Genomic DNA, 27,261 nt, shown 5'->3' with positions numbered 1-27,261 from the left:
CTTCAGCCTGCGGACTGAAGGGTTCTGGGTTTGATTCCGGCCAAGGGCACATGCCTGGATTTCGGGATCGATCCCCAGTAGGGAGTGTGCAGGAGGCAGCCAATCAATTACTCTCATTGATGTTTCTCTCTCTCCTCCCTTCCTCTCTGAAATCAATAAAAATATATTAAATTAAAAAATATTATACTTAAAAAAAAAAGAAAGAAAACGAGATGAGATCTAGCGGACTCCCGGATGGCTAAAAAGTGGCGGGCGAATGAAAGAGGTGAGGACCTAGAAGTTACTTGTGGGTTTGGCAGCATACCTCTTCATTTCTTTGAACTCTTCCCAGCTCCCCTATGGGTCGGACAAAAGCAAGTGCTTCAAAGATTCAAGGACTCTGAGTTTCTAATGGGGAAAGGGACCATCTCAGTTCCCTGAGGAGCTTACCCTGCAACTGAAAGCTGGAGGAGTTATTCAAGAAGGTAAAGTATATAGTGATTTTCAACCCCTGTGCCACAAGAATTTTTAAAACATTTTTTTTTCATACTGGCAAAAATATACTTTATGTTGTGCCCAGAATTTTAGTATTAGTTTATGTGTGCCATGAGATGAAAAAGGCTGGGAATCGCTGAGGTAAAGAAACGGCGTTGGAGCAATGGTTATAGGAACCTGGGTGGTTATGGCTGCACCCCCTCCTGTCCCACTTCCAGCACTTGTCTCCCTTCTGAGCTGATGGTCACAAGGATGGAAGGAAGGAAGCCACTGCTGGGTACACACCCTTCTCTTTTTAGTCTTTTTATTGATAACTTCCCAACAGCATCTGTAAACATCGGATACAAAAATATTCTGTTAAATTCTGTTTTCCAAGGTGGCTTGGCTTCACGGAGGCCCTGGGAGAGATCTGCAGGGCCCTCAGGGCTCACACCTCTGGTCAGACAAATGTGGGCTTTTATCACACTTGGGGCTGAGTGGATGGTCTTGAGCTTTCTACAACTGTTTCAGAAACCTCCTCGAGATACTGATCGGAGAAAAGTATTTAAGACTTTCCTTGGAGGAAGGGACAGGGAGACCAGAATTAGTAGGTGTGGAAGTGAACTGAGGCATGCTAGTGTCTGTCCACTAGTTGGTGGTGAGACAGGGGATATCTGGCTGTTGTCTTTGGGAACCTTTAAGTGTTGTTCAGAGCAGCCCTCAGGCCTGGCTCTGGAAAAGATTCCTTGTGCCCAGCCCAACACCTCCAGCTGCCTGCTCATCCCCTGGCCCGGCAGAGGGTCTGCAGGAGAAAAACAGCCTCAGTGAAGGAGGAGTGAGAATGACAGGTTCCCCAGAATTCCACAATGCTGGGAGGGAGCCTTATCCCCCAGGGGGCCCTGGATGCCAGAATAGGGTGGCAAAGCTGACCGTTTCCAGGCAGGGTTATCTGCTGCCACCTCAGACACCTGGAGAGGCCTGGAACCCCTTGGAGTGCCTGGGAACAGAGCTACTGGCCCGGCATCTGCTTATCATCCATCTGACCGTGGTCATTGAAGGCAGGGGAGTTGGGCTGGATTTGGGACAGGTCCTCGAATCCAGGGCTGAGGGGGGGTGAGATGGTATCTGGGCTCGTGTCACAGGAACCTGTGCTCTGTTCCGAGGTGGCAATGGTGGTCGTGATGCTGGGTGGGATGGGGTCTTCATCATCCTCCTCCAGGAGGGATGCCTCTGGGACGTCTGCGGGAAGGTGGCCCAGAAGTTGGCTTAGTCACTGCCATTAACTGGACCTATGACCCCTCCCCCCACCATCACCCTGACAGCAACCCCACCCACCCTGCCATGGAGCATGACTTCATCCATTTTACAACAGAGGGAACTGAGGCTCAGGCCGATGAGAGGCCTCCAAAGTGAGGTAAGGACTCAGGTTCTCTGGATCAGGCTGATATGGGTCCTGGGGTCAAGCCTGAGCCTGGCTCTGCCCTCTACTGTGCCACCTGAGTCAGGCCCCTCACCTGCCTTTGCCTTAGCTCCCTCCTCGATAAATTGGGGCCGATGGCAATGGCATTGCCTCTGCCTCTGGTTTTCTGTGGGGTAGAAGCTGTTGGCCCATTTAGCACCTGGGGTAAACTGAGGCTCAGTGTAAGGGAACACTGTTTCCTCTGACAAGCAGGTTCCCCTCTGGCCCTCAGTTTTGCCATGTGAAATGGGGATATGGTCCCCACCTCATAGCTGGTGATGGGTAACAGCCTATTTGTAAGGGTATGTAGCACTCACTGGGGCAATGATTGCTACTGTTCTTGTCCCTGCCACCTCCCCTGAGAGAGGGGACCCTGGTCCCAGCACCGGCTCCACAGTTGCCTTGAAGGCCAGGCTAGCACCCCAACATCTGCCCTCTGTCCCAGTACTCTTTGGACCCATTACCCACCAGCCCCTGAGGCGACCTTCCAAAAGCCAGCCCCGGGCTGAAGAAGGTGGCATCCAAAGGTTGCAAAGATCAGACATGGGGCACAGGAACCCTGGGTGACACTTACGGCTGAAGGCCTCTGGGTACTGCCTGGCCAGCTTGCCTTTCAGCGTCCTGCAGGGCAAGAGAAGGCAGAGAGGCTGAACCCCTTGAGCGGACAGAAGTTAGCAACCCTTGCTGTCAGCTCTGGGTGAGTGGGTAGTGGGAATTTCCCCCTCATTGCTTGTCCCAGGTGCTCCTGGACTGGAGAGAGGCCCAGGCACTCAGCCCTGCAAAACTCCCACCCTCGGTGTGGGCACCCTCGGTGAGGGTGTCTGTGTTAGGGCCGGGGTGAGGCCCAATGAGAAATGCTGGCTTCCCACCCCTTAAAACCCAGCAATCTGATATGTTTCTTGAGAGAAAATCTGGGTAGAGGGATAGCGGGCCAGGAGGCTGGCTTTTTGCATCATGTGTCTGGTGCTATGTTGCATTTTTTTCACAAGATAAATAAAATTTAGAAACTTTGTGATTTTTATGCCAGAGTTCATATCTTGGATGCTAAGTGCAAGAGGAAGCCTTGAAAAACAAGCGAGTTGGATCTCCCCGTTACTCAGTTATGTGGAGGCCCTACTGAAGACGGGAGGACCTGAGGCTCGGAGGGCAAGGCAGAGGCCAGTGGGGCCAAGTATGTACCTGATCCTGCGGAAGATGCTGTCCAGGTCCCGCTTCATCTCCATCAGGGTCCTCGTGTGGTGCAGGAAGCGCTCGTTCATCTGCTGCAGGCGGGCGTTTGATAGGTTGTTGAAGTTCACCAGCATCTCGTTGGTTTTCTCAAAGCGGTCCAGCCTGGTAGCAGAGGCCACCAGTGCTTCTGGTCAGGCTCCAGTGCTCTGCCCACTGGGTATGCTAAGCCCTTTTCCTGTTCTATGTGCCATTCCCTTGTCCTACAAAGCTCTACTTGATTGAGCCATGTAGCGAACCACTGTTCAAACTTCAAAACCCTATACAAGTGTGCCTTTCTCATGTAGCTTTCACTCTCTCAGACTTCTCCGACTCCCTTAACCTCAGGTAGTTTCTCTGGCCTAACCCTGATACCATGGTGCCAGGGAGGTTTGTGTTCCCTCACCACAGCAATTCTCCAGGGCCAGGTCTGAATCTGACAAAGAACTAGGAGAGCCCAGCCAGCACTGACCTGTGGACTAGCAGGTCACAGTTTGATTCCCAGTTAGGGCACATGCCAGGTTGTGGGCTTGATCCCCAGTGGGGGATGTGCAGAAGGCACCTGATCAATGATTCTCTCTCATCATTAATGTTTCTATCTCTTTTTCCCTTCCTGTCTGAAATCAATAAAAAAAATATATTTTTTAAATAAGAACTGGGAGAAAGAGGAGTATTGCTGATACCCAGACATACCCAGCAATCCTGTCACAGAACAAGATAAGAGTATCAGGTTCATGTTGTGCCAAATGTAGGGAAGAACCTTCGGCTTAAAGACACAAAAATGCTCTTGCCAGTTTTGCTCATGATTAGAGCATCAGCCCATGGACTGAAGGGTCTCAGGTTCAACTCCCAGTTGCGAGCATGTACCTAAGTTGCAGGTTCGAGCCCCAGCCCCAATTGGGGCCCGTGTGGGAGGCAACTAATCAATGTATCTCTCTCTCCTCCTCCCCACTCTCTAAAAATCAATGGAAAAATATTCCCGGGTGAGGATTAAAAGAAAAAAAATACAAAAATGAAGTCCCAAGATTGTGTTAGCCCTTCCTCCCCAAAGATCAGGCCAAGTCAGAAAGGGGCTGCAGTAGCCATGGTGCCACGCCCAGGGAGAGCAAAAGGGCTTTCATGGTCCCTCCAAGGGAGCCCAGGTGCTCTGCAGACAGTCTAGGCTCTGAGACACCAGGCTCCCAACAGGAAGTCAGCCCACCAGCTACCTTTTATCCCCATCCTATCCTCCCAACCTTCTTCTCTAGCCTTGGGCCAGGAGCTGCTGTGGTCTTTGCCAAGCCATGCACAGCTGCAAAACCATCCTAAAGCCCTGTTTCCTGTGCTAGGGCGTCACCTCAGGCCATGGAAAAATTTAGTTTGGAATCAGCCAGCAGCTTTGCTCATTTCCTTCATTTTACCACCAGTGTGAGGTCTGGGTAGGGGTGGGCAAGGGCAAGAATGCTGGCCGGCAAAATGGATTCCTTCCCACGCCTGGGCCCACTCTAAATGTGCCCTTGTGGGCACCACTCACATGTTCTTCTGGGCCAGGATGATGGCGTTGACATCATCCACATTCACCATGCTCAGGATGCGGCTGCAGAAGACCCTCGAGGCCGAGGCCGGGGGATCCATCTCTTCCTCCTCCACTGCCTGAAACAGGCAGGAAGAAAGTCTTCGGTCTGCATCAGGCACTGGGGAAGATGGGATAGAGAGAAGGGGCTGGGAACCCCACAGGCTGCTAAAGTGAGTCGGTCTTGCCACCTGAGCCTCAGTGTTGACATCGAGGGAATGCAGGGTTTTTGAGAATTCCAGCAGGAGGTCATATTTATAATTTGTACCTAAGTACATCAGAATCCCATCTCTCTACACCCACTCTCAATGTGCCCAAGGCCAATGGCACCTTCAACCTGCACTGATCTGCCTGCCTCCTCCCACCAACATCTTCCCCTGCCTTTGCCCATTCCTACTTCAGGGCCTTTGCACCTGCTGTCCCCACGGCTAGAACATGCGTGGCTGCCCCCTCAGATCATCACCACCTCCAGGGTCTTCTCTCCCAGGAAGTCCTTGATGAATACCCCTACTTTGGTCACTTTCATCACTCCACCTTGTTTTGCTTCACTGGCTCATTTCTGTCTGAAATGATCAGAGTTGACCTGTTTGCCTCTCATCCCACAGCAATATCAGCTCCAAGAGAGTCAAGGCCTGCATGTCTTGCGTGTTTGCTGTCTCCAGAGCCCAGCCCAGAACCTGGCGCACATCAAGGGGTCACCAGAACTCCATTTGGCAGAGGCAAACAAGACCTTTCAAACCCTCTGATGCTAGAATTTTAACACCAAATTAAAGCCAAGAATTTTAGGCACTTGCAGCCAGGCTGTGGGCCCCAGCAACTCAGATGACTCTGGCTCAGCTTCCCTGGCACACATAACCATTGCAGTGGGTGGGGGCCAGGGCAGGAAAGGCCACAGTGTTAGCACTGACCCTCCTGTGGGGTGGGGGCTTCAGGAAAAACCCAGAATTTTGACATAGCTTGGTTCTGGACCCACGCATTTAACGGCCAATAGAAAGGCCCACTTGCCATTGGCAAAGATTTAACAGGGATCAGAAAGGGCTTTCAGATTCCACTTACTCCACCCTCTTCTGAGCACCAACTTTAAGCTAAACAAGGTACAACTTTATACATGGGAACTGTTACCCTTATTAATATTCGAGAAAACTGAAGCTCAGAGACTAAGCCACTGGGCCACTGTCACACAGACAATGAACCTGAGTCACAAGAATGCACATAGTACACAGGATCTACAAAGTCATGAATCTGCACAGGTGTTCAGTATCTACTACCCATGACAGCACAGCAGCTTCTTTAAGCAATTGCTTCCTAACAAACTTCTGATTTTTCCAGGAACAAAATGGAAATGGAGATTTTTCTCTCTCTCTATGAAATCGTCTAATTTACAAATGTTAGCAAATAAACATCATGGAGGCCAGGAGTATTTGTGTCCTGAATCTGGCTAGCAGGTTGCAGCCCCCACCTGCCTCTGGAAATAAGCTGCCACACCTGGTGAAATCCTACCCCCTGCCAGTATCACTGTTTATTAAGCTCTCACCATGTGCCAGGCACAGGCATCCAGTCTCTACACTTCAAGCATGATCATGTATAAACAGGATATTTGGGCTCAAAGGTCAGAGCCCTGTGTGTGTGTGTGTGTGTGTGTGTGTGTGTGTGTGTGTGTGTGTGGTGGGGAGAACCGTAGCTAAAGTCTGGCAGTCACAGGATTTGGACCTGCAGGAAATGGTTCTGCTTCAAAGTAGGGCTCTTTCCTGTATCTGGCTTCCAGATGTGAGGGATTCAAGGAACATCCCTCCACTCCCAGCTGTCTGAAGAAGGCTTCCTTGACTAACAGTCTGGATCACAAAAGGGTGGAAATGACCCCAAAAAGGACCTGGGCCCTGCGCCAAATGTATTTATGAGGGAAACACGCAGAAAGAGAAACTGTGTGACCTCAGGAGGGTCACCTCAATCAGTTTTTTCATCCAGAAAATGGTAATAAACAATCAGAATCTTACAGTGCTGATCCCTTTTAGTTAAATCTTTTTAGACTACACTCTGTGACGGTTCCAACAGTGATAAAAAGTTGAACTATAGAGCAGGCTGTTTCTCCAAGGGGAGTATAAAGAAGTCCTAGGACTGACGTGGGAATTGGGGTTTTGAGGAGGCCTCCCCGGTGCTTCCAAGACTAGGAGTAAATTTAATTCCCAGTTCCCCTACAACACAGACACTATCGTTCCCCTTCGAGAGCAACTAAAGCTCAACATTGGTGGGCTCCGTCGCCCAAGGTCAAATGGCGAGGAGCCAAGGCTCCATGATTCCACCCAGGTCATTTAACAAAATAATTTGGCCACCCAAGCTTAGCAAAACCCCGGAGTGGGGGCGGGACTCCCACTCCCGGACATAGACCCTCACGCCCCACCCCTGCAAAGCGGGAAACAGGCCTAAGCAGGGCAATGCCCGATTCTAGGTGACTCTGCCCAGTCTGAACACAGGCGGCCCCAGCTCTTGCACCCCGGACCCGGATCCACTGAACATACAGGGAAACTGAGGCCTGTGTACAGGAGAGGTGCCCAGAAGTGTCCAGTGGCACGCCCCACCCCGCGACAGCCCGGGGGGCCGCGCCCGACCTGGCCTGGCTCCCCAGCGGTCCTGGCGGCCCCGGCCCCACCCCGAACTCAGGCCCCCGGCGTCGGTGGCAGCGGCACCTGCACATCTGGCGGCCTTGCTCGCGCTTCCGGGATGGCGCCCGCGTCTCCGTGACGTCACCACGCACCTTGCGTAGGAACTCGCGAGGAGGCATCAAGCCCGGAACCAACTTGGGGACGTGGAGGCGCGGCAGGAAGGGGCGGGGCTCAGACTCAGCTCCTTCGCGTGTGCGTCAAAAGGCTGAGCCAGTCCCGCAGTCCCTACCGCGCCTGCGTAGTTCCCAAAGCCGGAGCTTCTAGGCAGAGCGGAAGTGGGTGGACGAGGCTGAAAGACGTCCGATTTTATAGATGGTAAGACAGGTCTGAGAGCGGCAGGCAGTTCCCAAATGTCCTAAAGTGCTCGAGTGGCCTGTTTGACCCAGACTCAAGTGTCCTGCTTTCCAGGCTTGGAATCAGACTCATCTGGGTTCAAAAATCCCTGCTCTGCTTTTTGCTGACTCCCCCCCCCCCCCTGGTGCAGGATCCCATTTAGTGACGTCTTTTTAGACTCCACTCTGTGACAGTTCCTCAGTCTTTCTTAATCTTTTATGACCTTGACACGTTTGAAGACTACTGCTTTTGTAGAATACTTACCAATATGGGTTTATCCAGTGTTTCCTCAGGATTAGACTGAAATTAAGGAGTTTTGGCAGGGATCTCATAGAAGCGATGTTGTGTCCTCAGTGCATCATATTAGGAGGCACGCGATGTTGACTGATGGATGACTTGCTTTTGGCAGTGTCTTGCCAATTTCTCAATCAAGTTATTCTAGCCTTTGCAATTAGTATCTTATGGGGAGATACCTTAGACCATGCAAAGACCATAAGTTTTTTAATATTTTTTAATTGATTTCAGAGAGGAAGGGAAATAAAAACATAAATACCAATAATGATAATCATTGATCCGCTGCCTCCTGCACGCCCCCTGCTGGGGATCGAGCCTGCAACCCGGGCATGTGCCCTTGACGGAAATCTAACCGGGGACTCAGTCCCTAGACTGACGCTCTCTCCACTGAGCCAAACCAGCTAGGGTGACCCTAGGTTTTCTGTGTGTGTATGTGTGTGTGTTTTAACATTAAAATATATATATTTTTTTATCCACTAGTTTTAGCATCTATCCAAGGCTCTTTTCCAGCAACAATTATTACTGTGATGTTTGCGTAATGATAATTGTGTGTATGTTTTTTATTGTAATTCTTTTAAACAAGAGCTGTCCATTCTCCAATTATGTATTTAGTCACATATTTATATCACTATGAACTAGTGAATATTTTTTATTCTGTATGTTATAATTAATTTATATATTATTTATTTTGCTGCTCCTTTAAGTTAGCTCCTATGTCCTTTTAATATATCTCCATCTTTCTCTGAGCATTTTCTGAGTTTTCCCTTGTTTGTTTTGGGATATTGTTGGAATCAGCCATTTCTCTGAGGAGCCTGGTTAATTTTTTTATAGACTGGTATTTAAAAACCAAGCTCTGAGTACTGGGTGGTGTTCACTGCTTAGAGACTCTCTCAGCTGTCAGAATTAGGTTTGTATGTCCACTAATCCATGCATACACACATCTACATTTACTACTATATTTGTTCCTTTGTGTATACTAGTATATTGAAAATCATGAGCAAAATGGGGCAAATAGTAATTGCTCCATAAATGCTAACAATTCATTATCATTGGTTGAGGCCTTATGATATGTGCATGCTACGTTATAATGTTTCTGGCTCTCAGTTTGTTAACTGGGAGCCTGGATGATCACAGCATCTGTTTCTTGAGGTTGTTGAAAGCTTGGGAGGTACACACCTGCCCTTGGGCATATAGAAGACTCTTTTTTAATATATATTTTTTGTTGATTTTAGATAAGAAGGAAGAGGGAGAGAGAGATAGAAACATCAATGAAGATAATCATTGATTGGCTGCCTCCTGCATGCCCCCTACTGGGGTCCAAGCCTGCAACCCAGGCATATGCTCTTGGCCGGGAAGACTCTTTAAGAGCCCTGAAATTGGACATATCTGAGTTCCAATCTCCAATTCTGTCATATCCTAGTCGGATGGCCTTGTGCAAGTGTCTTAACTTTATGAAATCATGCATGTAAGTTCCTTACAACAGGCTTGGCCCACTGTAAGCCCCCCGCCACACACACACACACTGCTGCCTTTATTCACCGAAAAGTTAATGAAGACAAAGATTCTTATATATTTAGTTTAACAAACAGTTTAAAACCCTCTAACCACCCCCTCTCGATGTGGCCCATATCCTGGGGATCCAGAGAGTACTTCATCCAGTCCCTGCCTAGCCCTGGAGGGCAAAGGGAGAGAGTCTGACACAAACATTCCCAGCCCCAAAATGCCACAGTCCTGGGCTAGAGGAAGGAGAGACTCAAAGCTGGAGGAAGCTGAAGAATGGGGTACATTTTTGGGTGCAAGGAAGCAAGTATATCTGGGTGGGATTTTGAGGTAGGATTAGGAGTTTTCTACAATAGTTGCTGCCATTCATTCAGGGCTGAGGGAATCACAGGAGCAAAGGTAGCATAGTGGGAAAGCACACAGGACTTGGTCTTTGTAAGAATTGTGGAGCTCAGTGATGCAGACAGCAGCCGGTGCTGGGAGGAGTCCAGGTTGGGGGCTGCTGGGAAAAGTGAAACCGTGGCTCTGTGCGCAGGCTGCAGCAGAAGAGACCCAGGCTGGATAAATCAAGCTTTTCGGTGGGGCTCTGGGGCTCTGTTAAAGGCCAGGAAACATTTATGAGGGTCCTGGAAGGGAGTGGGGCTGTGCACTGACACCAAAAGGGGCTTGGCCCGTCCCAAATGTTTTGTGCTCAGTGGAGTGGAGACAAGAAAAATATTTTTCTCCTTTGTGTGTTTGAGGGAGAAGATGAGAAGTGAACGAAACACTCAGCCATCTCAGTGATGGGGACATGGCTGATGGGAAGGTCTGAAGACTGGAAGCCTTTCTCTGGCACATTTTTTCAGTTTTCTATGTAGCATTCATCACAGCTGAAATTAGATTCTTATCTACATTATTGCTTGTGCAGTATCTAGCTTCCTGGCTAGAATAGAAGGTCAGTGGAGGAAGAGACCTGGGCCATTGTGCCCTTCATAAGTAACGTTCAAAAGGGGAATTAACTTCTCTGTGCCTTGGTTTGCCCATCTGTAGAATGAGGATAATAAGAGTCTTTCCAAGCTACAAGCATCCAATCCTAAAGAAGGCAAGAGAGAAAAGGAGCATAAAGAAGGTATGCCAGCCGAAACCAGTTTGGCTCAGTGGATAGAGCGTCGGTCTGTGGACTGAGAGGTCCCAGGTTTGATTCCGGTCAAGGGCATGTGCATTGGTTGCGGGCACATCCCCGGTGGGGGATGTGCAGGAGGCGGCTGGTCAATGTTTCTCTCTCATTGATGTTTCTGGCTCTCTATCCCTCTCCTTTCCTCTCTGTGGAAAATCAATAAAATATATTTTTTTTAAAAAGAAAAAAAAAAAAAAGAAGGTATGCCAGAGCCGTGACCTGTTTGGCTCAATGGAAAGAGTGTCAGCCTGCAGACTGAAGGGTTCCAGGTTCGATTATGGTCAAGGGCATGTACCTTGATTGCAGGCACATTCCCAGTGGGGGGTGTGCAGGAGGCAGCTGATTGATGTTTCTCTCTCATTGGTGTTTCTAACTCTATCCCTCTCTCTCTCTGTAAAAAATTAATAAAAATATTTTTAAAAAATTTAAAGAGACCAGATGCCTCAGTTAAAAGACAAAGGTGGGCAGAATGGATCAAAAAACAAAAACTGGTTCTATATTGCTTTCAAGAGAGACACGTACAAACAACATAAGGATACAAAAAGATGGAAGATAAGGGGTAGAAAAGGATGGAGCCTTTAAAACATTAACCAAGAAGGAGCAGGTGTGCAATATTAATATCAGAAAAAAACCCACTCTTAAGGCAAGAAGCATGGAGTTAACAAGGGCACATCACAATCACAAGTTCCTTTCACCAGGAAGATACAAAGAATGCAACTCTGCAGCTAATGACGTGGATTCCAAATGTCAGAGTACCAGTATTTCTCTCACAAGGCTAATATGAGGATTAAATACACGTAGAATGTTTGCCTATACCTGTGATACCCGAGTGTCAGCCATTATTATTGTTAAAATTGTTGGTGTTATTAGGTTATATTTGTTTATTTTAATTGTTCACGTATTAGTATTATTTACTACAGTTCCACCAGTCCCTGTGACAGAGGTGGGGCTGGAAGGATGATTCTGCTTTACAGATAAAAACACTAAGGCACAGAAATGGACAGGGCTGGGGCTGGCCTGGTGTTTACTTGATATTCTTTCCGGCCAGTTTCTCACATATCCCTGCTACCCTCCCACCTCTTCTGGCTGCCCAGCCTACTTCCTTCCTTCCACAATTATTTTCCCCACCTTTTGTGTCATGCACAGAATAGGCCTCAGGGCTAAGATAATGAGGAACTACAGGTCCTTTCCAGACTTTGGGGGGTCTTCCAGTCTAGTGGGTGAAGCAGAAGTAAGGCCAAGTGATGGCACAGTCAGAAGTCAGTTATGAAGTGGAGGTTCAGCATGCTGGAACAGCCAATCCGGGCACCTGGCCTTGCTTTGGGGAAATCTGGTAGGGTTTCCTGTATGAGGTGACTCTCAAGCTCTGATCTAACATGTTACCATCCAAAGCCAGTTACCTCCTACAGTGTCACCTACTTCCAAAGCCAGCGTGTCATTTATTTATTGTTAACGGCACTAGGCACCATTAAAGGAGATGGGACAAAAGAAGCAACATTACTCCTAGGAAGGAGCAGATATGGGTGAGGGGGACAAAAGCCAAAGAACAAGCTGGGAAGGAAAGAAAATAGAGCGTGGCGGAGTAAGTGCCTCCCCCTTTCAAAACAAAATCCATAAAAACCCATCTAATCGAGGCAGCCACCTTCCCCCTGGGAAGTGGACACCTTTATCACCAAATGGCAGAGGGTGCAGAGAGGAGGAACTGCCCTCAGCGGCTGTGCTCACTCAGTCGCTCACCTACACATAACTCTGGTATGCACCAGGCAACCTTTTGGGGATTAAACCGACCACGTAGGGTAGGCACGTCTTTCCCCGTCAGGGCCTCGGGTCTACATAACTAGGACTTAAGGGTGTTTTTGCAGAACTCTTTAAAGGAAATATTATTTATCCTCCCAACAGCCCCCAAGGTGAGAGTGCATAGATTAGGGTATTTAACCCCATTTCGCAGATGGACAGTATGAAGCTTAGACCGGAGCGGTGAATCGCGCAGGTTGCAAGGCGCTGAATCGCAAAGGGACGGGTTCAGAGCCGGGTGCCTCCGCCCGCCCCGCTCCGGTCTCACGGAGGCCTCTGCCCCTTTAAGAACGTCTCGCGGAAACAAGCAGGAAGGGGGAGGTGCCTGCGTCCAAGATGGACGTGCGCATGGGCCAATAGGCGCTGTAGTGGCGGCGGCGGTGGCCAATGGGCGCTGTGTGGGCGGGGCCGGGCGTCTGAGCCTAGTTCCCGAGGCGCGGCGGCCGCGGCTGGGGGCGGGGAGGGGGGCGCAGGACCCCAAGAGGGGGTCCCGGAACCGGAGGCACGTGTCCCGGGGCGCTGGCAGGGCCGCGCCGGCCGGGAGCGCTGACCGGGCTCTAGGCCAGTCGGGGACCGGCGCGGCGGGGGCTGCAGCCGAGGGGCGGGGCGAAGAGCCGCGGGGGAGGCGAGCCGGGGTGTGCGGGGGGTGGGGGGGGGGTCGGAGTGGGGGGTGCGGCCAGGCGGGGGCAGCGGGGGTCGGGGCCCCGGAGATCCGAGGAGTGTTAGGGGGGCTTTGCTGGCAGAGACGTGCAGAGCCGGGGGCGCTTGAGGGTTGGGGGGGGGTCGAGGACTCAGCCTGGTGGCGTCAAACAAGCCTGGGGCGTTGGGGGCCTGGGTGAGAGGCTGACGGTGGGCCAGGCCCGGGCGGGGGGCGTTTGGAAGGCGTAGGGTGTTATGGGATCTGGAGCGGGGGGCGTCTGGGAACCTAGTCATGTTTGCGGGGCGATAGGATGGCTGTGGGGTTAGCCGGCCCAGCCTGGGAGCGGTGGTTGGGTGGGGGGGAGGGTGATTTTTACGGGTATCGGGGATTGTGGAGGTAGGAGCTGGGAGAGTCTCAGGAAAGGGGCCCAAGCCCGAAGGAGCAGGCAGGTGAGGGTTGGGGAGGGATAGAGGATGCGGTGGGTTAGAATGACCAGGCTGTACTACCTCCGAGCTCAAGGCCTGGGGGAGGGGGGCAGTCCTTGATGGCCCAAAGAAGAGGGTTTAGAATGCGGTGAGGATCATCTCTCCTTTTAATAAAGGCCACTTTGGGAGGGTAGTCAGGAGGCCTGAGGAGAAGAGAAACAGCTCCCAGGAAGAGTTTGGGCCAAGGTTCAGGCTCAGAATGGAAGGAAAAGGCTTGGGTGTCCGGGTGGTGGGAAGTTAGCAGGAGCTCCCTCTAAGAGAAGGGGCAGCTGGAGATGGGGAGCCCTGGTAAAGATTCAGTTCTCCTGCACTTGGGGTCTAAAAATAGTCTCCCCAAGACCTCAGGGTTTGTTCATCTGAAAACCACCCAGCATCTTTGGGCTTTTAATCAGATAAAGCCCCAGGTTCAAATCCTACTCCTGCAGTTGGCTTGCTCTGTGACCTTGGGCAAATAGCTTTGCTCCTTTGGGCCTCAATTTCCTTTTCTGAAGAATGTAGGGGTATGTTTCCTACTTCCTGGGGTGTTTATAAATATTAAATATTATTTAGCGCTAATAATAGTTAACTGTGTTTGAGCCTGATGCCCATGCTTGATGCTTGGGTCCTTAAATCCTCTGGACAAGCCAGGGTTGTTGCTCTACCCACTGAAGATGAGGAAACTGAGGCCTGGAGCCCCTGAGTCACACAGCAAGTGACTCATAGTGTGGAGAATGGATGGATATACAGGAGGGTTTGCATGGCTGGGTGGGATTCTTATTCCCATCCATTCCCCCCACCAGGGCCAGTTCCCATCCCCCCAGCAGCATGGCATCCTGTGCTGAGCCCTCCGCCATGGGCCCTGAGCCTGCTGCCTCACCACCTGCTGGGGTCCCACCGCTTGAGGACTTCGAAGTGCTAGATGGGGTGGAAGACACAGAGGGCGAGGAGGAAGAAGAGGAGAACCTGAGTGAGCTGCGACCACTAGAGGACATGGGACAGCCCCCACTGGAGGAGACTGAACAGCCAGGGGCCCTGGCCCGAGAGTTCCTGGCTGCCATGGAGCCTGAGCCCGAGCCTGCCCCAGCCCCAGATGAGTGGCTGGACATCCTGGGTAAGGTGCAGGGGGGCTTGGGTTGACCCACAGGGCCTAGTCAGCAGCAGTTCAGGAGTGATCTTGACCCAAACCACCTACCCTGAGCCTCATTTCCCCACCTCTGCCATGAAGTAGGTTGGAAGTAAAATGTGGTAACCACGGTGATTGCCAGAAACAGGCAGCTGCATGAGATGCTTCATGTCTATGAAGCCCTTTTATATTCCCTCCCCCCCCCATCTTTCACACACACACACACACACACACACACACACACACACACCAGCTCAGAGAGGCTGAGTCACCTGTCCAGGGTCAGCACACTAGGCGCCAGCAGCTCACAAACTCCACAGCTTCTTTTCTTGGCATTTGTCTGATAAGTACCTGTCCCCTGGACATGTGTCCTGAGATCGCATAGACCTGGGGAACATCCCAATTTGTTTTTGATTTCTTTGTCTGGTTCGTGGTATTCATTAGCATTCTAATGCTCAGAGAAGTCTTTCAAGAGAGGACTTGGGGCCGAAACCGGTTTGGCTCAGTGGTAGAGCGTCGGCCTACGGACTGAAAGGTCCCGGGTTCGATTCCGGTCAAGGTCATGTACCTTGGTGGCGGGCGCATCCCCGGTGGGGGGTGTGCAAGAGGCAGCCAGTCGATGTTTCTCTCTCATCGACGTTTCTAGCTCTCTATCTCTCTCCCTTCCTCTCTGTAAAAACTCAATAAAATATATTTTTTTTAAAAAGTAAAAAAAAAGAGAGGACTTGGGGAATCCACACAAATGTCCCCACCGTGGACCCCATCTCAGCAACATTTCCCTGGAAGCTAGAGAAATGTATTGCTACTAGTACTGATACCTAACGTGTTAAATAATGTTAACACCACACAAATAGTATTGTAGTAAAACGTCATTGTTACTACTACCATTTGTACTGACACCAAAGCAATAGTATAAAATGATACTAATATTGATCAAAGAGCATTGTTACTAATGTCACCCCACTGCTGATAAAAAATGTCACTACTACTAAAAGTAACACCAGGTAATATTGCCTGTCCACTGGTTCTGTGCCAGGCTTGTGCAGTATTTTACTTGATCCTCACAACAGCCCTATCATTTTAAAAAATATATATTTTATTGATTTTTTACAGAGAGAAAAGGAGAGGGATAGAGAGTTAGAAACATCGATGAGAGAGAAACATCCATCAGCTGCCTCCTGCACCCCCCCTACTGGGGATGTGTCCGCAACCAAGGTACATGTCCTTGACCGGAATCGAACCTGGGACCTTTCAGTCCACAGACCGACGCTCCATCCACTGAGCCAAACCGGTTTCGGCAACAGCCCTGTCATTTAATTCCTACCATACCCATGTTTTACAGATGGGGAAGCAGGGTCAGATAGGTGAGGGCGCTGCCCGAGGTTACACTGCTTTCCTGGCTATGTTAGCATCTGGGCAGCTTCTCTCCTGGTAGTCGGAGCTGCCTTGGTCCTCTTCACAGTCAGCTGCGTTCCGAGGTCAGAATTCAGGCTTCTAGACAAGGAGACCGAGGCCATGAGAGGGGCTGTGATTTGCCCAAAGTTCCCTCTCTGAGAGGCAGTGCTTGATTGTGACCCTGTCAGCACAGCCACCATTAGTACCCCAAAACCTCAAGATACAGGCTTCCCCAGGATCCACTAGATCAGTGGTTCTTAGGCTGGATGCTGGGGTATGTGCAAGTTGGAGAGCAGCACACACATTTGGAACGTCATAGAATGTTCCAGAATATGAGTGGCTATCTCCCTATCCCTAACTTTTAGACTAGGATCCACTCAGATTTACGGTATATTCCTGACCAGTCATATATCATAAACCACTGGGACTCTGAAGCCCAGGGGTGTGGGGTCACCTGCCTAGTAAGTGGCAGGGCAGTCTTTGGAAGCTCAGCATAGGCCCTGGTGTTGGGCCACTCTGGCGGTGGGCGGAGTTAGTGGGGGTTGGGGAGGAAGGGGTGTGGAGAGCAGGTGCCCACCTGAGCCACCCAGTGACAGGCTGCTTGTCCTCGGTCCCTGGCAGGGAATGGACTGCTGAGGAAGAAGACGCTGGTCCCAGGCCCACCCGGCTCCAGTCGCCCGACCAAAGGTCAGGTGGTCACAGTGCAACTGCAGACGTCGCTGGAGAACGGCACACGCGTGCAGGAGGAGCCAGAACTGGTGTTCACCCTGGGTGACTGTGACGTCATCCAGGTGGGAGTGGCATGGGGTCTGGGCAGGGTGGGATAGAGTAGAGGGGGGATGGAGGGAGTAATGAAGGTCGAGGTATTGATGACAAGGTGGGGGGCTCAGGCTGCACCTGGACCCACCTGACCCTCCTAACCTTTGCACACCCAGGCCCTGGATCTCAGTGTCCCACTCATGGATGTGGGGGAGACTGCTATGGTCACTGCTGATTCCAAGTACTGCTATGGCCCCCAGGGCAGGTGAGAACCTGCTGCCGCAGGGTTCCCTATGGGGTAGGGAGGAGGTAGGTGTGAGTCGTAGCTCAAGGGTGGAAAGGGTTACTTTCCCTAAGTTTTAATGAGTAGGGTCAGCTCTAGGACTTGAGTCCTTTTCTGCCCTCAAGCTTGCCCAGTGTGTCTGGGGTGCCGTCATGGTGGCTACCAGGTCTGAGTGCTCCCCGTGCCCCATCCCCCAGCAGGAGCCCATACATCCCCCCTCATGCGGCCCTGTGCCTGGAGGTGACCCTGAAGACAGCGGTGGATGGACCTGATCTGGAGATGCTCACAGGGCAGGAACGTGTGGCACTGGCAAACCGGAAGCGGGAGTGCGGCAATGCTCACTACCAGCGGGCTGACTTCGTGCTGGCTGCCAACTCCTATGACCTCGCCATCAAGGCCATTACTTCCAGCGCCAAAGGTGACCCCCGCCACCTCCCCTGTAAAGATGTCTGCTAGTGCCAAGAACCTCAAGCCACACAGGACCTGAGACTCAGAGCGTTGTAGAATATTCCAGAGTACGGATAGATTCTCATAGACCTCTTTAGGCTAGGATCCACTCCAGCCCTGTGGCAGATCCCAGATCAGTGTGATGTCACAGGATGTGGGTATACCGGTACATGGGGGCATGGATGAATGCAGATGACGTCCCTCCACATGCCCGCAGTTAAGACTCTGCTTCACTAAGCTCCGTTTTATAGACTCCTTGGCCCTGCCCTGAGGGTGGAGCAGTCTTGGCCTGTGTCAGAGACGGGGAGACTGAAGCCGGGGAGGCTTCAGATCCCTCAGGAGCACCTTCACACGACTGGGACCCCTACCTAGTCTCCCCTTCCACCAGGTGCAGGGGAGTGGGCCTTGTCCCAGGTCATGTAGTGGGCAGGTGGTTGTGAGGGGCTGGTGGTGTGGTAATGGCTGCCAGGGTTGAGCACTTTCCCTCCCTCTCCCCCCCAGTGGACATGACCTTTGAGGAGGAGGAGCAACTACTGCAGCTGAAGGTGAAGTGTCTGAACAACCTGGCGGCCTCGCAGCTGAAGCTGGACCACTACCGGGCCGCCCTGCGTTCCTGTAGCCTCGTGCTGGAGCACCAGCCCGACAACGTCAAGGCGCTCTTCCGCAAGGGCAAGGTGGGCCACGGGCGGTGGGCCAGGCCACCGGTGCAGGTGGCAGGCTGGCTCCCCAACCCACACCAGCGGGACTGGTTCTGAATCCAGGGTTTGAAAAGGGCAGATAGAGAAACTTAAGGCCCAGACAGGTGCAGAGGTATCACTTGAATCACAGCAATTCATTGACTGAGGCCAGACATGAACCCAAGCCTTAGGCTCCCACACATTTCCCTGTGGCCCAATGGTGACTGCTCATTGCATACAATCCTCCATGGCTACCTTCTTCAGAACAAAAGCCGAGTTGTATTTTTTGTTTGTTTGTTTGTTTGTTTTTAATATATTTTTTATTGATTTCAGAGGAGGAGAGAGAGAGAGAAACATCAATGATGAGAGAGAATCACTGATTGGCTGCCTCCTACTGGGGGTTGAACCCGAAACCCAGGCATGTGCCTTTGATCAGAATTGAACTTGGGACTCTTCAGTGCGCAGATTTGAGCAAAAGGAGGACTTGATTTGTGACATTCAAGTCCCATGTGGCTGGGTTCAGGCAGGGTTGGACCAGGCATTAGCAATGTGTGGGAATACTGTGTCTGCTGTGGGTTTCCCCCTCAGGCAGGCCCCTCTTTTGGGATCAACCAAGATGCTCCATCTTGCCCCCCAAAAGCTTGCATCTTTGCCACTTAACAACCAGCTTCCCAGTGGCATTAGCATATTTCAGGCTGGTTTTCATTGGCTGGCTTGAGTTACCTGCTGGGTTCTGAATCATTTACTTTGGAAATGTCCAGTCAAAGTGGTGAGGGAGGAGTAGATGAAGAGGGTGACCGGGTCTCCTGTACAGACCAAGGCAGACACTCAGGAAAGGAGAAGGTTAGGGGACCAACACTGAGTTCAGTGGGGTGCTCTTAGAGTCTGAGGGTTCAGGAGGGTAGCATAGGGTAACTGGACCCCTGGGGTTAGATTTGGGACTTGTCAGGGTGGTCAGGAGCCTGGCAGGGTTGGGTTTCATGAAAGAAACCATGGGCTAGTATGGGTCCAGAGTGATGCTTTCTCTCACAGGTACTGGCCCAGCAAGGGGAGTACAGCGAGGCCATCCCCATCCTGAGGGCGGCCCTGAAGCTGGAACCTTCCAACAAGGTGAGAAGAACAGAGGTGCTTTGGGAACTTGCCCTATGGCTTGTCTGGGAAGGCCCTCCTGTCATCTGCCCTCAGTCCTTTTTAAAAAATATATTTTTTGTTGATTTTTAGAGAAAGAGGAAGGGTAGAGATAGATAGGAACACCAATGAGAGAGAAACATCACTGATGAGCTGCCTCTTGCACACCCCCTGCTGGGGATCAAGCATGCAATCTGAGCATGTGCCCGGACCAAGAATCAAGCCAGTGGTCTCTTGGTTCACAATAGCCCGGCCATTTTTCATTGTTGCTGTGGCTTTTCCTGCTGTGTTTCTACCTGGGAAGGGGCAGGTGGCTAAGGGCCCCAGCCAGCTTACTACGATCCTCATGACCCCTACATAGGCTGTTCCTGAACATGGGGGTCCCCGGAGCCAAGGGTGCTGCCAGCTTGGCCAGTGCCAGCGTCCCAGCTTTTCTCCCAGAACCTGTGCTCTGCTCCGTCCGCAGGCTCCCTAGAGGCATGGAGATGGCAGCCCCACTTTGCTGATGCCCGGAGAGGGGTAGATGGAGCCCCTGTGTTTCAGTGGTCCCAATCCCAGAGTGACCCAGGGCACCAAAAGGGCACAGTGCCCGTGATGTTGGCCACATTGGCTGCTGCTGCCACCTGTTCTTAGCCCAACCACCACTCACTTTTCCTAGACAATCCACGCGGAGCTCTCGAAGCTAGTGAAAAAGCATGCGGCCCAGCGGAGCACGGAGACCGCCCTGTACCGGAAAATGCTGGGCAACCCCAGCCGGCTGCCTGCTAAGTGTCCTGGCAAGGGTGCCTGGGTGAGCCGGGGTTGGTGGCAGGGAGGCTTCCTGTGGGAGGGCAGAGGAGACTATGTAGAGTGTCTTCATCTTACAAACATTGATGTCCTTGTCACCTGGGCTGTGCTGGACCATATTGGGGACACAGGCCCTAGTGCCACGTGACCCGGGTCAAAGCAGAAGGTGGAATACAACATGTAGGATTTGGGGTGGGAGTGATGGCTCTTCCAGAAGGGGAGGGGAAGTTGCCCAGAGGAGGTGAAATTTAGCTTGAGTTTTGATGCACACGTAGGAGTTTGCCAGGAGGCAGGAAATGCATGCTTAGGCAGTGGAAGGCCTGTGTGGGTTGTGTTGGTACCTGACACCCAAGATACCAGTCTTGACTGCCCTCCCGCCACCTCCTTCCTCCCCTTTTATCTACAGTCCATCCCATGGAAGTGGCTGTTTGGAGCAACTGCTGTTGCCCTGGGGGGCGTGGCTCTCTCTGTGGTCATCGCTGCCAGGAACTGACTGCCAAGTGGCCGCTACCCCTTCTGAGCACCGTGGACCCCATCCCGCACTCCCTAACTCTCCCAGACTCTCTGTCCACTACCCTTTCTGGCCTCGCCCCCCTCCTCTGGGGCAGGGACAGTGAGGTTTGAGGGTTGCATGGCCCAGTGAGCAGGAGGGGCTGAGGCCCTACAGGAGGAAATGAGGCAGGGCTCAGGCCCCATGTCCAGCCGGGAAGGAGGGAACCCTATTCCTCCAGACCCAATTCCTATCCTCCCACTCCCCCCTGGGTTAGGTCTCAACAGGGGCCTGCCTCAGTTTCTCCTTCCCAAGGCCTCAGGGCAGCCCTTCCCCATCCAGTTCCTGTACAATTGCCAGCCCCTCCTGCCTAGCCTGCTGCCCTCCGTCCAGGCTCCCCCCACCGCCCCAAGTGAAATAAAGCCTCCCATCCTGCATTCCGCCTGCTTTCACTGCCACTTAGGGGTGGGCCAGAGCCGTGGGGAGTGGGGAGGATGGAGTCTCCTCTTGGGCCACAGCATACCTGTGCTACTGGGGTGATGTGATGTGCCTAGAGTTCCCAGGAGTTCACACTCCCTATGCCTGTTACCCAATCCTGTCTTGTTTCTGTTAACTAAAAACAGGGACCTGGATGGGACCTAATTGGGTGTTTCTTTGAGACCAATAATGGAGGGGTCTGTAGTACAGTGAGCTCACAGCCCTTGTCTGGGCAGCAGCAGCATAGTCAATATTATGGCTAGAGATTCTACAGTGAGCTTGCTAGGTAGAGGATGTGTCAAGGGGCTACTCCAAAGAGATGTACTGGCTTTCAGTTTCTTGGGTGATCTAGTTCTTAGAGACCAAATTGGAGAATATATCAATGCTTGGTGATTCCTCTGTTGTCCCGGGGGTCCTGTTGGGAGGCTCTGGGGTAGTGAGTATAAAGTGGAGTCTCTGGTTGCAGTGTAATTCTTTTAACTTCTCCAAGCCTCAGTTTCCTCTCTAGCTGATGGGTGAAAACCACTGTGTCCGCCCCCAAAGGCAATCATGGATGCCAAGCATTGAGCACAGGTCCTCAGCAGTTCATGGTCAGGGGAGTAAGTGAATGGTAGTGCTGGCCTGGAACTAAGAAGATCACTTGGACAGGGACATATGGAAGGTTCCTGAACTTCATCTTCCTTCTTACCTCAAAATCTTCAACCTATGACTACCACCTGTAATTAAAGGGAGGAAGAAGACTGACTACTCCAGAGTGCTCCGCAGGTCAGGAGCCCAGGGGGAGTTTTCCTGGGCGAGCTAGCACCTGTCTTCAGCCTCGTTTCCCATCTGTGCAATGAGAGCCTGATTGAATGGCAGTGTCTATGGAATACAGTCTGGCAGTTCTTTGAAAAGTTAAACATAGAATTGCCAAATAACCTAGCAATTTCACTCCTAGGTGTAGACCCAAGAGAAGGGAAAACATCCATCCATACAAAAACTTCTACATGAATGTTCATAGCAGCTCTATTCATAATAGTGAAAAATGGAAACAACCCAGATGTCATTAACAGATAATAGATAAAACAAATCGTCAATCCACACAATGTATTACTACTTGGCCATAAAGAGGAATGAAGCATTGATACAGGCTACAACATGGATGAAGCTCAAAAACAATGCTGAGAGAAGCCTGGCACATATGACCCTATGGATAGGAAATACAGTAGGTCCTCGGGTTACATCAGAGATCTGTTCCTATGGCACGTAAGTCAGAACCCACCTACCTAGCACCTACGACACTCGCATGAAGCAAATACACAGCAGTAATGAAGTGAAACAGTAAAAAAAATTAATAGGTAACAATTCCTGACCTTTACTTGTGGTAAATAATAAAAAGCATAAAGCACATATGTACATATGTTGAAATGATGAAACTTTTTTTTATAAGTAAATGGGAGATGGCAACATAACCACGAAACGATCTTCGACCTATGTGGAGTCCAGGTAACCTGAGGACTGCCTGTATCCAGAATTAGCAAATCCATAGATACAGAAATTAAATTAGTGGTTGCCAGGGTCTGGGGAGGGGGCAGGGGGGAGTGACTTAGTGGGTATAGAGTTTACTTTTTTGAGTGATTAAAGTGTTCTAGAACTCGATATGATAGTGGCTGCACAGAATTGTAAATATACTAAATGCCACTGAATTTTACACTTTGATTAATTTTGTAACATGTAAAACGTTTTTTAAAGATGGGGATGCTGGACAATCATCTGTCAGGGCACCTGGGGATGTAAAATTTTTATCCCTTAAAAGATTTTACCTCATCGTGAGCAAAATTCACCAGCTCTCCTAATCCCCTAAAAGCCCTAAGGGTAAAGGGTGGAAGGTCTAACCCTATTCACCCACCTTACACCCTACCCACCCAACCCAGGATTCAATGCGTGCTGATTTGCATGGCCACGCCCAACCTCCCGACCAGCTACTGGGTCCGCCCTCCACGTGTTTTGCGCCGGCCCCGCCCCCTCCACTCATTAGGACTCATTAGAAGCCAAACAGACCTCATAAATAATACATCACATCAGTGGCTTGTGGGGCGGGACTTCGACGTGCCTCGTTGAGTCATACTTAACGAATAATATATTTATGAGCGGGGTCTGGACTTATGCGCGTGTCGGGGCGGAGTCTAGGAGCGGAAGTGCGCCCCGGAGGTGGGCCACCCAGGTCTCATGAATATGCAGAGACGGGGCGGTGACTTATGGGCTTCGTGAAGGCTGCAGGGGGCGTGGCCAGCCGCGTCTCATGAATAATGCAGCACGTCGGCGGGCTGTGTGGCGTCGTCGGTAAACTTCGCCGGATCCGAAGAGGGCGTGGGCAGCGCCTCATGAATAATGCAGTACGTCAGCAGGCGGCGGGGCGTGGCGTGGCCGGCGCGACCGCTCTGGAGCCGGGAAGGGGGGCCGGGTAGCAATGGTCGCAAGATGGCGGCACTGAAGGAGGATCGGAGCTACGGGCTGTCGTGCGGGCGGGTGAGCGACGGCAGCAAGGTGTCCGTGTTTCACGTGAAGCTCACCGACAGCGCCCTGAGAGCCTTTGAGACCTACCGCGCCAGCCAGGTGAGCGGTGGGGCCGGCGGGGTGCAGGCCGGCCTCGCGTGTCCCTCGCCCGGCGTCCGGGCCTCGGGGCGCGGGCTCCGGCGTTCGGGGTGCTGTGTGTGGACCCATGGGCCGGCAGGGTGCGAGAATCACGTTCCTCCTGGGTCTCGGGAGGCGGCACTGGCGATAGGCCCAGGTCGGCGGTGGGGCCGGAACTCGCGCGCCTGAGCCAGGGGGGCGTTTGTGTGGCACCTGGAGGCGGCCGGGATCCTTCCCTGTCCACCCGGAACTTCTCTGTTCACCTGGCCGGGGGAGAGCGGAGGGGGTGGGGGTGAGGCTTCTCGGGCAGAGTCCTTGGTGGGATGGGCCAGGGAGGCACCTGTGGGGTCCTGCTCCGTTTGTGTGGGGGTGCCGCCTTGGAGTCTCTCCAGTGAGGCCGCCGGAGTAGGGATCACTCTTGGTTCTTGGGAAGCAGAATTTGGGCAGATACTGGTAGTTTGTCTGAAACCACCCCCCCCCTCGCTCCCCCTCCCCCATGTGACCCTGTTTCATTAGCCCTCCTTCCGAGAGTGGAAGTGTTTTGTGGGGAAGCAGCTGTGTATGTGGGCTGGAAGCCGGCGGTGGGCACCTGGGAGGGGGCTCTGGCCACCGCACCTGGCTGCTGACACTGAACTTCTCAGGGGTCCATTTGGGCCCATCTGGGGGGAAGTTCAAGATGTTTCAGTTCTGCCACCTGGCCTGGGGCAGGGGGTGGGGAAGAGGCTGCCGTGCACCCTCTTTCAGGCCTGACTTTGGGGCACATCTGGGGCTGTCTGTGGTCAGACCTGCTTCTTCCCATTTCTGTGTGTGACACGGCACTCTCAGTCTGTGTTAGGACAGAAGTGGCAGGTGCCCAGGGATCAGGTTCTGCGGGGAAGTGGTTTAGGGGAGCTCTTTTCCTCCTGCCTGGAAAAGTGGGGCCTTTATAGTCAGAGGTGGCCGAGGAGGCCCCAGTCCGTGTGTGTGTGTGTGTGTGTGTGTGTGTGTGTGTTTGTGTATACCCGGAATGAGGGGGCCTTGGGCGGGTGTGGAGAGAGACTAACTAGGAAGGAATGTGGCTTTCTTCCTGCCCCGGACTTGTTCGGCACCATTAGCTAAACGGGGCATTTCTTCCCCTGTTTCTTTCCCAGGTGTCCACCCTTCCCGTGTTTAATCACATATTATCAGTATTAATACATATTACATATTAAATATTTAATACTGTGTGGGAACCATATCTTTTTTTGTAAGAACGAATTCTCATCTTGTGAGACAGATTCCTCAAGGTGAGGCCGAGGCACTCTCCTGTAGGGAAGGAGGAGGAGGAGGTAGGGGCCCAGTGGTTGGCTTGAGCCTCCCTTCCCTGCAGAATTCCATCCTGAGTGACTCGTCCTGCGGGAAGGCAGACTTCCTAGAGGCAGCTGTGGGAGAGCTCATGAGTCATGTAAATAAGGTGAACTTGGTACCTGGTCACTTTGGGTTAGGAGCCCCGCCTTCCCTGTCATGCTGCCCTTGCCGGATCCATTGGTCCTGCGGAAGGCCGGCCTGTGCATTCACCTCATGCTGTCACACAGCTATTTTTAATTTAGGGTGTTGCTTACATCCCCTGACTACGGCTAGATCTTCCTCTTGTGAGGGTGAAGGTAACTGCAGACTCGGGCAGGTTCCACACGGAGCCCAGCTGTGTAGGTTAGAGTCAGTCGCTAGGAGGGACTCCTTCAAAGAGCTTCTTCAAGCCAGCCTGGCCAACTTGGCTTGCTGGCCTCAGTTTGGGGGATCCAAACTTGTGTTTTTCTCAGAAGCTGTCTGGAAATTTAAGTGACTTGGCAATTTTTGTATTGAATCATACCCGTTGGGCAATGTGCTAGACTGGGCTAAAAGGAGAGCAATGCAGGTGCCTTTGGGTGCTGGACACGGGGACGGCGACTTGAAGAATTTGTTTGTGTGACCAGACGAACAGCGAATTGGTTATTAACAAAACCTTCGGTGCGCAGCTTTGTTAAGAGTGTCTCGAGTTTCCTGTTCTCTTGTGCTGTGGTTAAATGGTTTGCCAATGGCAATTGGTGGAGAGGATTTTTGTTTTTACTTTTTAATTGTGAAGAGGCTTGTACAAATTCAGAAGTGGCAGGGGACTGACAGGAACTTCCTGTAATCCTAGCTGTTGGAGCAGCTCCCGTAGAAGTCCCTGAGATTTCTCTCTCCAGCGGGGATCTGAAGTCTGAGCTGCCTTTGTGCAGACCTAGTGGCCTGCCTGGAATTTGGTGGAGGGTGAAGATGTGGTAACACACACAGTCACCAGCCATCCAGACTTGGGGCTTCATGCAGCTTCTCCTTGAATATAAAAATTCAAGTGAGTCCTGAAGGAGCTACTCCTGTGGATCTCCTTTTTTGCTGTGATGGGTTACTTCGGAGAGAAGACTGAGGAAGTGTGGACACAGTCCCTTCTTCTTCTTTTTTTTTTTTTTTTTTTTTAATATATTTTATTGATATTTTACAGAGAGGAAGGGAGAGAGACAGAGAGCTAGAAACGTCAATGAGAGAGAAACATTGACCAGCTGCCTCTTGCACACACCCTCCTGGAGATGTGCCCGCAACCAACGTACATGCCCTTGACCGGAATCGAACCTGGGACCTTTCAGTCCGCAGACCGACACTCTACCACCGAGCCAAACCTGTTTTGGCCCTTCTTCTTTTTATAAATTTTTTTTTATTGATTCATTACAGAGAGGAAGGGAGAGAGAGAGCGAGCCAGAAACATTGATCAACTGCCTCCTGCACACCCCCACCGGAGATATGCCCGCAATCATAGTATGTGCCCTTGACCGGAATCGAACCCAGGACCCTTCAGTCCGCAGGCTGACGCTCTATCCACTGAGCAAACCGGTTTCAGCCATAGTTCCTTCTTTCAAGACAGCCTCATGTGCCTCTCAGAGACAGGTCCCCTGGCCATTTCCTGGAGCACATGCCTCACCACCTGGCCATGTTATTGTTGGATTTGGTGGGCTCTGTTGCTCGGTCACCTTTTCCTCTCCTGGGTGGAGAGGAGCATGCTGTTATTCAGAAAAATTGAGGGCCCAGGGAGGAGCCTAAGAAGCCTGGAGACCGGAGCCTTTTTAGGTTTGAATCTCACCTCTACCTGTGTGAGGTCTTGGAGCAGTGCCTGACCCTTGCCAGTCCAGATCCTTCTCCTCACAGCTCTGAGGATCCCAGCACCTGGCCCACTCTGAGCTCCAAATCCTCCTTTTCTTGGCTGCGGGGATCCTTTGGCATATGTGTGCCCCTCAGCATATCCCTGATCTCTCGTGTACACTTGGTGCCTCTACCCAGAGCCAGTCCCTGCCTGGAGGTTAGAGCAGAGCCCTGGAGACAGAGGGCCTGGGCTCTTACATCCACCCGAATCTGACTGAGCCCCTGATCTGTATAGGGCCTGCCTGGAATTTGATGGAAGGTGAAGACGCGGTAATACACACAGCCACCAGCCAACCAGATTTGGGGCTTTGTGCAATTTCTCCTTGAATATAAAAATTCAAGTGAGCCGAAACCGGTTTGGCTCAGTGGATAGAGCGTCAGCCTGTGGACTGAAAGGTCCCAGG

The 27,261-nt window shown here is 51.7% G+C and overlaps 3 protein-coding genes across 15 annotated transcripts in view; 2 read left to right on the top strand and 1 right to left on the bottom strand.

The window, feature by feature from the left end:
• Nucleotides 1–230: 230 nt before the first annotated feature.
• KXD1 (KxDL motif containing 1) lies at nucleotides 231–7,503 on the bottom strand. Of its 7 annotated transcripts, none has more exons than XM_036449887.2 (5): nucleotides 7,355–7,503; nucleotides 4,632–4,791; nucleotides 3,092–3,244; nucleotides 2,487–2,533; nucleotides 762–1,692 (listed from the first exon to the last, which is right to left on the bottom strand). In XM_036449887.2, the coding sequence occupies exons 2-5, from the start codon at nucleotides 4,730–4,732 to the stop codon at nucleotides 1,463–1,465; spliced, it is 531 nt and encodes a 176-aa protein (XP_036305780.1). In that variant the 5' UTR covers nucleotides 4,733–4,791; nucleotides 7,355–7,503; the 3' UTR covers nucleotides 762–1,462. The 7 variants fall into 7 exon arrangements, with proteins under 7 accessions (XP_036305779.2, XP_036305780.1, XP_036305782.1 ...); XM_036449889.2 differs by having other exon boundaries at nucleotides 4,632–4,750; nucleotides 7,355–7,487; XM_036449890.2 differs by having other exon boundaries at nucleotides 4,632–4,750; nucleotides 7,277–7,413.
• Nucleotides 7,504–7,622: 119 nt separating this feature from the next.
• On the top strand, nucleotides 7,623–21,036 carry FKBP8 (FKBP prolyl isomerase 8). 4 transcript variants are annotated; one of them, XM_045585840.1, is made up of 9 exons: nucleotides 7,623–7,645; nucleotides 14,312–14,622; nucleotides 16,651–16,820; nucleotides 16,965–17,053; nucleotides 17,269–17,489; nucleotides 18,020–18,192; nucleotides 19,228–19,305; nucleotides 19,982–20,113; nucleotides 20,516–21,036. In XM_045585840.1, exons 2-9 carry the CDS (start codon nucleotides 14,337–14,339, stop codon nucleotides 20,600–20,602), a joined length of 1,236 nt encoding a protein of 411 aa, XP_045441796.1. In that variant the 5' UTR covers nucleotides 7,623–7,645; nucleotides 14,312–14,336; the 3' UTR covers nucleotides 20,603–21,036. The 4 variants fall into 4 exon arrangements, with proteins under 4 accessions (XP_045441796.1, XP_036305767.1, XP_036305765.1 ...); XM_036449874.2 differs by lacking the exon at nucleotides 7,623–7,645 and adding an exon at nucleotides 12,773–12,909 and having other exon boundaries at nucleotides 17,272–17,489; XM_036449872.2 differs by lacking the exon at nucleotides 7,623–7,645 and adding an exon at nucleotides 12,773–12,909.
• Nucleotides 21,037–23,348: 2,312 nt separating this feature from the next.
• The window catches only part of LOC118725799 (inositol-3-phosphate synthase 1), a 71,119-nt gene continuing 67,206 nt past the window's right edge, over nucleotides 23,349–27,261 (top strand). The window contains exon 1 of one of the 4 annotated variants that reach the window (XM_045585829.1): nucleotides 23,349–23,671. In XM_045585829.1, coding sequence (XP_045441785.1) covers nucleotides 23,447–23,671 — 225 coding nt within the window. In that variant the 5' untranslated portion in view covers nucleotides 23,349–23,446. The remainder of the gene's footprint in view (nucleotides 23,672–27,261) is intronic. The other 3 variants (XM_036449857.2, XM_036449858.2, XM_036449859.2) reach the window with 3 other exon arrangements.

This window comes from Pipistrellus kuhlii, unplaced genomic scaffold (genome assembly GCF_014108245.1).
Source record: "Pipistrellus kuhlii isolate mPipKuh1 unplaced genomic scaffold, mPipKuh1.p scaffold_m20_p_21, whole genome shotgun sequence".
Taxonomy (NCBI): Eukaryota; Metazoa; Chordata; class Mammalia; order Chiroptera; family Vespertilionidae; genus Pipistrellus; species Pipistrellus kuhlii.
This window is presented reverse-complemented; position numbering and strand designations above follow the sequence as displayed.

What these genes read in the sequence shown, in the direction of transcription:
- KXD1 (XM_036449885.2), bottom strand. Translation starts at nt 4,948, where the DNA reads ATGTACTTAGGTACAAATTATAAATATGACCTCCTGCTGGAATTCTCA. An exon ending in ATCCTGGCCCAGAAGAACAT is followed by an intron (nt 3,245 to 4,631) that starts GTGAGTGGTGCC and finishes CTCTGCTACCAG; the next exon opens with GCTGGACCGCTTTGAGAAAA. An exon ending in GTACCCAGAGGCCTTCAGCC is followed by an intron (nt 1,693 to 2,486) that starts GTAAGTGTCACC and finishes ACCTTCCCGCAG; the next exon opens with ACGTCCCAGAGGCATCCCTC.
- FKBP8 (XM_045585840.1), top strand. Translation starts at nt 14,337, where the DNA reads ATGGCATCCTGTGCTGAGCCCTCCGCCATGGGCCCTGAGCCTGCTGCC. An exon ending in GTGACTGTGACGTCATCCAG is followed by an intron (nt 16,821 to 16,964) that starts GTGGGAGTGGCA and finishes TTGCACACCCAG; the next exon opens with GCCCTGGATCTCAGTGTCCC. An exon ending in AGCTGGAACCTTCCAACAAG is followed by an intron (nt 19,306 to 19,981) that starts GTGAGAAGAACA and finishes CACTTTTCCTAG; the next exon opens with ACAATCCACGCGGAGCTCTC.